This window comes from Limulus polyphemus, unplaced genomic scaffold (genome assembly GCF_000517525.1).
Source record: "Limulus polyphemus unplaced genomic scaffold, Limulus_polyphemus-2.1.2 Scaffold4159, whole genome shotgun sequence".
Taxonomy (NCBI): domain Eukaryota; kingdom Metazoa; phylum Arthropoda; class Merostomata; order Xiphosura; family Limulidae; genus Limulus; species Limulus polyphemus.
Window position 1 is genome coordinate 30,228 of NW_013669769.1, and position 9,428 is coordinate 39,655.

The 9,428-nt window shown below is 30.8% G+C and overlaps 1 protein-coding gene across 2 annotated transcripts in view; it reads right to left on the reverse strand.

The window, feature by feature from the left end:
• Positions 1 to 9,428, reverse strand: part of LOC106470687 (splicing factor 3B subunit 2-like) — a 56,357-nt gene that overhangs the window by 1,668 nt on the left and 45,261 nt on the right. For both annotated transcript variants that reach the window (XM_013931247.2, XM_013931248.2), the window contains exons 17-19: positions 7,392 to 7,499; positions 3,588 to 3,829; positions 975 to 1,074 (exon numbers count right to left, since the gene is read on the reverse strand). In XM_013931247.2, coding sequence (XP_013786701.1) covers positions 975 to 1,074; positions 3,588 to 3,829; positions 7,392 to 7,499 — 450 coding nt within the window. The remainder of the gene's footprint in view (positions 1 to 974; positions 1,075 to 3,587; positions 3,830 to 7,391; positions 7,500 to 9,428) is intronic.

The following is a 9,428-nucleotide window of genomic DNA, read 5'->3' on the forward strand; positions in this document are numbered from 1 at the left end:
ACTAATTTAAAAGTTATAGCATGAAAACTATAACAAGCACAAAATGGTTAAGAGGTCGGTCCAAGGGCCCGAGCACGTGCTGAAAAAGAGTTAAAAAAGGTGAGCAAGCTCTCTTCTAAACATTTCCACAATGTAGGAAATGATTTAACTTACCTTTATACTTTTTCCATCACAAACCTGAATATAATAACATTAAGAAATAAAAAATTCAAAATTAAGACTAATAATAATTTAAGTCACATTACCCTCTACTAACACAACATAGGCGTAACAAAAAATACAAGTGTATGATCAACTAAACCCTGCGTGTTGTGTGCTGCTTGAAATTAGTAACCCCTAGTTATTAGCTTGAACTGGTCTGTGATATCTGTGAGTAGTATAAGTTCAAAAAGCATCATTCAAGATTTTGATAGAAAAAATACCCCCATAAAACAATGTTATGTAGAATTTGAGCAAATTGATAACGAAAAAAAACAAAGCCAGATATATTAATTAAAAGAAAAAAACTTTCAATCTCCCTCAAGAACTGGTGTACCTTTGTGATAAGAAAATGAATTTATAAACAGACCAGAACTAAACATTACTGTTTTTGAAACAAAAAACATGATCACACAGTGTTTATAAGAATTAAAGCTACCAATAAGCACAGACCTAAACATGTATATTGTCTGTATGAAGAAACTTTACATGTGCATTATTTGTAAAACCTTTATACATCAGATACGAGATTAATCTTGCTAAATGACTATGAGAAGAAACTTCCTTCAAAACTAGGTACAAGTATGTGTAGTACTAAGACAAAAACAACTCCACTCAGCAATGAACATGATGCTACATATATATTTGTGTAACTTTGAAGTGAACATACTTCAAACATCAATAGATAAACACATCATCAAAGTTTAAATAATCACTGCAATAAAAAGCATAATCTTAAGGTACTTCTCAAAACAGAACCCATAACCCACACTTACTGCAGCTACGTCATATACATGGGTTGAACCCATCATGGCTGCTCCCAATTTCTCTCCTTTCTTCTCTGGAAGGACTGTGTATAGAGCTGGGGTTTCACCTCTGAAAACAGGAATACAACATTAAAAAAAGTTTAAAAGCTTTTGCTTTTAAGGGTATATCAGCATAAAGCATCTCAGACTATCTGCACCAAACTTTTTTTATATCAACTACACAAAATAAAAAAACATGTTAGAGTATAAATTAAAAGCAGTAATTAAATGTTTTTGTGAGAAAAAGATAAAAAAGCAAATAAAATTTAAAGGCCAATGGCCAGTAAAAAACATAAAAACATGGTCAACCTGGACAGCATTTGTCCAATGTCAATAGGATAAAGAGCAAAAACATGTCTAAAACAGTGCCACTGCTGAATGCCACAGCAATAGCATAAAATAAAAGGTGGGCTATTGTAATTTCAGTGTCACAAAACCGAAACACTAGAGGATCGTTACCTTGTGAGAGAATATTATGTGCAATAAAACTATGGCCAATGCAGAGTTTTACAAGGACAGCTTCTCTCCAATGATTCCTACAGAAACAACATGTCATATTTTCAATAGTAGATTTTAATTGAGAAAACTTGTTTTCTTGTTATTGTTCACTCCAAATCACCAGCCAACTGGCATTCTTTCAAGATTTGCTTTGTTTACAGGCTGGTAATCTATATGAGGACTAGGCAGAGTATTGATATCACCAGTGGAGGCCGATATGGTCTTAGTGTCAAACAAGCTTGTTCCCTCAGATTCTGATGTGGTCAGGAATCCAGAAAAACTAAATAGAGATATATGACAGTAAAAATGAAAGAGACATTTCTGAATATCCAAGAGAATTGTACGAGAACTGATGTTCCGTGGAATTTTATGATAATTTCTTTAGCAATTCGTATTTTCTCTTCCTGAGTCAGTGGATTCACCATAAAATATGGTAATGAAAATAACAACACATAGTGGCACAGTTCCAGCACTGATCTGAAATTATCAACATCTGGCTATTTAGCTCCTTGCTGGAATTGTCATTAGCATTATCGGTGAAGAAGAGGCTGACACTAGCTGTAAAGCTAGCATTGCTTCTGTTGCAACAGCTGCTAAAACATTTGAGATCACTGTTTGACGATTCTGCAAATAATGTGGATCCAACACAATGACATAAACTAAGGAAATTACTGGCTGAATATGCTGATGTGTTTGTGGGATGACAGAGTTGTTGATATTAGAAAACAGTTACTCACCACCAAATAGATATGTTATGCATGTCTGATAAAACTACTATTGTGCAGACTTCCTTAGAGCACTAGAGATATAGCCTAAGATAATGCAGATAGTCAAGGACAGAATCATACAACCTCTTCAGAGAGTGCTTGGTTGTCTACAGTAGTAACTGTATGGGAAAAGGAGGGTATGCCAAAGTTCTGTGTAGATTTCAGTCTGGTGAGCAAAGGAGAGTACGCCAAGATTCTGTGTAGATTTCAGTCAGGTGAGCAGAGAGAATATGCCAAGGTACTGTGTAGATTTCAGTCAGGTGAGCAGAGGAGAGTATGCCAAGATTCTGTGTAGATTTCAGTCAGGTGAGCAAAATGACCAGTATTAATTCTATCTCTGCTCTGATAGAGATACAAGTGTCTAAATACAATGGTAGGTACTTTAGCTCCAACTCCCAGATACTGGCAAATCAAACTGGACACAAGAATAAAATTAGGAAAATACAATTTGTTGAATTTTTGACTGCTTATTGTTAACAAGTAAGATTTTAAGTATCACACCTTGGCTTAATGAAAGAAAGAATACCTAGATATTGATTATATAAAAACTGAGTAAGGTTTCTACTTGATATGTTTTCTTACTAAAGTGTAAAATCAGAATACATTTCTTTGGGGGAGGAGGAACAAAACATTAAAGAGTTGGCACACTTTTCACAGTAGAGCAGTATTACTTATATTTTTTGTTTTAGGTATTATTAGTATTTAATTTTCATATTAAAATCTGTACATGTTTAAGTAATTTTAAACTATCCATAAGGTCTACCGTATATTCAAAAACATTTCTAATAAATATGCTGTTGAAAAATCACCATTTTTGCAAGTTCGGAATAATGACAACAATACCTGATTAATCTCTAAGATCTTGAAGCAACAACTATCAAAGTGCAAATCATTACATTTTTACTATTTTTGTTAAAAACACATGAAATATTCTAAAGAAACATTTTATTAAACCATTTCTTCCCAGAAACCTATTATGTAAATATGACAATTTAATTTCAATTATAACACAATGTTAATAAATACAATATGATATTTTCTTGTGGAGAATTGAGAACAATTAAATACATTTATTCTACAGTATATATAATGAAGGTACTTTGCATTTTTTTAAACATAATATTTATTTCTAAGGCTTTCAGAATGGATGCTATCATACTAGCTTCATTTTCACTCTCTTTCTATTTGGAAATACATTAAGTAAACAGTAAAAGTTAACCTAATCCTCTGCTACTTTGACTGCAGTAAATCTTAAATACAGTAACATGATAAAAACTTTAACAACCAACAAAAGTTAAACAGAAGTTTTATTACAGACCCTTCCATTTCTGCCTCAATCTTTCGTTTTCTAAGTTCTATCATGTCTGGTGTTTCCATGCCAGCAGGAATGGAGCTTATTCCACTAGGAGTCACTAAACCTTCAGCCGGAGTCACAAGACCTGACTCATCTGCAGTTGGTTCAGCTTCTTCTTCCTCAGACTCCTCTTCAGATTCTTCCTCAGATTCAGACTCTAGTTCACCCCATAAGCTCTTGTCTATTTCTTCTTCTACAGCAGATGGCTGAAGTATAGCATAATTTCAGTTATAAATTTATAAATTACCTTTATAAATACTATATATCAATAACTTTTGTCTCCTTTTTCTTTCTGTCTTTTCAAAACTCTTAAAACTCAAACTAATCTTCATCTAATCTGTACATAAAAAAAATCTATATTTATAAAATAACATTGAACTTTTCTCGTTATAAAAACAAAATAGCCAAAATGAATGTTCCAAATTACATAGATATTACTAGTTAAAAACTTATTTTGCTCACTTTATATTTATTTCTTAGCTGTTTATCAGTTACCCCTGTTCCTTCTTATCCTTAAATGTAGGTAATGCAGTGAATCCACATTAAACAAATAGCTTGGTAATAGAATCACAAAAACAATGAATTGTATTTTAAACTTTTTTTTTACTAGGAAATACATTAAGTAAACAGTAAAATTACAAATAAGCCACACAGATCTGACCAAAACCCAGTTTTAACCTTGTAGTTAGTTTGTTAAGAAACTGATGTTCCAAATTATGTGATAAGCATAAGTAGATTGTGCCAAAAAATCTGAACCCATGTATTTATTTCAATTTATTATGCTTAGCAATAAACTGATTACATTTTATTTAACTGATTAAATTTTAAAATCTAAAAGTAGATAAACTTGGTCACTTTGAATTTTATTCTTTTTTCTTTCAAATTTGGGTCAAATGTCAGGATGTGTGCACCTAAGTACATGAGGCAATTTTTTGGAAAATAATTTCATTAAATGAAGATAAACCTGGTGGAAAACTTGAAGAGAACCCTATGACTTTCAATATTTCATTTGCATTTAAACAGTTAATCTTGTCATTAGCTGTCAAATAATGTATAACTATGGTTAGTAGATTCCAAAGCAATAGATAAAAAAATAATGTTTACTGCCATACGTCTTTTGCTTTATCATTAGTTTACCATAACCGCACATGAGAAAAAAGTTGCAATTTTTAAATATCACAGGAAAATCTCAGCCTTTAAAGTTTGTTACTTAACAGTACCAGAGATCTGAAACCATGTATATCAATTTTATATAAAATTTTAACCTTTATTGGCCATTATCATATAAGATATTATATGAACACACAAGTTTTTGTTGCAATTAAATTTATAAAAGTTTTGTTTTCTCTTTATGCAGTTAGTTGTAGAAATAAATCTGAAAGACCTAACACTTTAAAACAGTATCTGAGATGTCACATATGGTGTAAATTTTTAGGTCCTCAAAATACATGGACTGATGGACATAAATTCTTATTGGTGCCTTTTGTTAAAAGTTCTCACTAATTTTGGCCACTGCTGCATGAAAATCAGCAAAAGACTTATAAAACTTATATCATATTTCTGGATGGATGCTATTTACAGTTAACTATCAAAGTTATGATAATCACTTGTAAATATTCTATTTCATAACAAATGTTTTAGCATGTTCTTCTGATACAGAATTTATGAGATAAATAAACAAATACAAGTATTAAAAAAAAAGGTTACATATATACAGGGATAGTACATTTTGCTGGGGTAATAATCACAAACCCTTCCCTATCTGGTCACTCAGGATATCAAGGTTTGGAAAATATTTGTGATCTATTTCCTCAAATTATCTCCAAAATAAAATGATGATTAAAATGTTGAAATTTTATATTACCTTTTCACGTAAATTTTAATAAAACTTATTTTAGATAAAGTAATTAAAAAGAAACTGCTAGCCCTAATTTTCGATTTTTACTGTCTGTTGTAATTATTATTGAGAAGGTGGAAATTGTTAATTTTCCCATCTACACAGATAAAATTTGTCAGTGGATGAAAATAAAGATTGAAAACCTGGTAATTTTGCATTCATTTGAGGTGTATGTTTTAGTTCAAATCGTATTAAAACAGAGTTTTTGAAGTTGGTAATGTTAAGAACTGCAAAATTCAACTATTTGCATGTTTTATCAGTTTTAAGTTTCTCAAGCTAATTAAGTCATAAATATATCTTCTGAAACCTGGGATTATTTTCTTTCTTGCAATCTATTTGTCATACAGCTCCATTCTTTCATTGAATACTTACACTAGCTTGAAAGACACCTTGAGGTTTATTGAGATTGTCTTGTAAAACAGTATTGTTTTTCTATTATTTGTGAGCCACAGAAAAGTAATAGATTAACCATATCGGCACAGGTACCCTTTACTGTGTATGACACAAGGTTTTGTGTCTTACATTCAAAATTTTATTAAACTACTTTTTGTTTGTCATACCAATTAGAATAGCATAAAATTTTAGCTAATAATCCATATTTTAATAGTATACAAGTTTTAAGTTCTTAACTCTAAAAGGAAATATATAAAAAAATCCTAAATTTCCACTAGTGTAACATATATGACAAATTTTGTCTTAGTGTGTCATCATCCCTATTTTATCCATTACCCCTTGAAACTGTACGAAATTAAATGTAAAATGGTCTCTATAAAATCATTATTGCTCAAACAGACCATAATGTTTATGGCCTTCAATTTTGTTTTGTTACAGAGCTATCAAAAAGTAAATCAGACCCCTCCTGCCACATCCTCTTTTTCACAATTGGTTGATAGTTCTTTCTAATGTTTCATTATATATTATTTATAACCAATAGAAAGTCAAGGTTTTCTTCTATCAAATGGCATATTGTGTAACATTGTGTTTTGAACAGATAACCATCAATGTCACTCTGGGTAGCAACATTGTTCCCGTGGGAAAGTTAACAACTAGCTTGGATGAATTTCTAATGGCTCTTGTCACATAGTTAGAAAGCCAGGAAAGTTTTTAGAATTAAGTGAATTTGTCTACTTTTTGCATATTATTAGTCTATATTCTTTGGTGTATTATTTGATTAAATAAAAATTGTTAAAAAAAAATCAGGCTTAACTCTCAACAATCGAGGGTAAGAAAAAAGAAGATTGGATAGTACTTTATTTCTTGTTTTTCATATTTATCCTTTAATCGAAAGAGTTAATTGAATTAGTTTTCCTCTGTATTTGTTCATTTTACTGAAGTAATTGTCTTGGTAGCTAATTTTTTTTTACAAGAACACAAATTCTGTAATACAAGGCCATCATTAAGTTGATCAACATCAAGATCATACTTGCTTTCGGGTAAAGGAAAAAAAGACGTTACATTTTTTTAAACACATTTATATAAATTAATGTAAGAAGGTCTTAGGAGGACAATGGTACACTTTATATATAAAACAGAGTGAGAATACAACAATCTATTTATACTCACTTTAGTACTTTCAACTACTAAAATCATATTGCACCATTTCTTTCAACAAAGTAGCCAAGTGCATAACATCATTAGGCTTACTTTGGTATATGTATTTAAAACTGGTTTTCAGGTCAACAGTTAAGTGTGTCATACATAACAGTATAGTAAACAGCTATATTTTTTATTGTATTATAAATCATAACTTGGCCAAAAATTTTAATTTACATTTTAAAAGGTTCCAAGGTTATCAAGCCACATGTTTGAAATTTCTATGTTTCAGATTAACTTTATCCAAGTACCTTGGTATTCAGAAGTTTAGAACTTACATGTAGGTCACCTGAGAGTGTACCAAATGCATCTCCATACAGAGGTTTTCCCGCTTCATCTACAGGTGGTTTTCCCCAGCCTCCAGCATGATATCCAAAAGAACATCCCTGAATTTCAAAAGTGATAATAAGACAGGAACAATATCTTGAAGAAATGTAGTTACTAGATAAGAATATATTACACCAAAAATACACTATGAGCAAACTTTAATTTATATATGATGCAAAAGAAGCAAGTGTAAGGCAAGCATACAATCCTAGAAAGAGAAAATAATTTACAGAAAACAACACCGAAATGTGTCAGAAATGAATCAGTTATGCAAAGGATAATTTATTCTTTAACAAATGGATAACTACATACACAAACATATTGTAAAAAAAAATGCCTGACAAAAATTTAAGAATACAATAATTGTCAAGTGGAACTAAAAATATTAGGGATTGTTAACCAATATGCACTATTGTTTATAAAAATAAAATAAAAAGTTCTTCCTGGTTGGTGAAATATAATACTTTTAAGAGTTGGAACTTACAATGTGAACAGAAAAAGCAGACATTTGTTAAGTCACAAAAAGCATAAATTTGTTTATAAAAAAATTGTAACATTTTACAAAGCTGAGACAAGGGGGCTCACATATTCTAATATGTTTTCTCACAGCACTCTAAACACTTATCTTGGTTATGTATGTTTCATTATGATATTCTTATATGACCATAAGAGATAAGCTGTAGGGTTTTCTATCCTTTATGAATATAAAACTTTAAGTTACAACTGAGGATTTATCAAATTTAAAGAGGGTGTAGTGGTCATTTTATTTCATAACTGTGGACGCTATGACAAAAAACATTTCATATCCATTAATAAAAAACATTAAAAAGTTTAGTAAATTCCATTTCACTTTTCTCATCTGTCCTAGGTCTGTCTGGCTTATGCATAACACTAATAAAGTCAGCTAGTAATAATACAGTAGCAGTGATAACTTGTACAAAAAAAATTATTACTGTTAAAAGCTGAAAAAAAAATAGAAAAAATATGAACACCTCTTGATTTATCCATTCAAAGCTTTGAATTTCTTTAAAAATTAAACATACTACAAATAATTTAATGATTCGCTTTCAGAATCAATCTCTTCTCCAGTTCAGAAAGAATGAAATACTTCTAGTGGCAGATTGAAAGAAACCTGTTTAAAAATATTGGCTAACTATCAAAGCTGCACTCGAATTATCTTTATTAAGCCTATGAAAGGATGTCCTGCTTTATATAGCAACTAGATTAACATGCGTCTAAATCGAAGAAGTTTTTTTGAATCTCACTAAATAGGGGAACAAGCAGTCCAAACAGTTGAGCTGACTTTCTTATCAAAGTGACACCATATTAGCTTCTCCAAGCTTGATTTTACAATACCAATAAATAGTTTTACACAATTTTTATGTATACTAATTTTCAAAACTTTTTTTTCTTTTAGTTATTTGGATATTATTTTTTTGTCGATCAGCAGTCAATATTTATGATAATATTAGTGCAGTGGTGTAGTAGTAGGGGGGGGCAGTCACCCCCAGGCACAAGTGTGAAGGGGGTGCAAAATTTCTTCTGGCCTATAATGCCTATTAATTAATTAATAATTATGCCCTCCTCTAGGATACAGCACAACTGCCCTACGTTAAGTAAATACGACACAGCGTTACGTTACTTGTGTGTATTACGCTTGCAGTTTTAACTTTTAAAAGCCACCCATTGAAATACAGTGAGACCGAATTGACGTACAGAAGTAAATTACACTATTCCATCATTCATCTGTAGATCAAATACAAGTCCTAGAGTACAACATATAAGTAAGTGTATGTTAAACAAAAAGAAAATACGAGATTGATGTAACATATTAACTGGTGTGCAAGACTGGCAATATATGTAACATGCAAAACCTAGATCTAAATCTAGTAAACATCATAGGCTAATGTAGTGGTTTGTAATTGTATTGGCTGATAATAAATCATGTTTTTACACCAACTAATGTATTAGACTTTAGGTCTAATTGC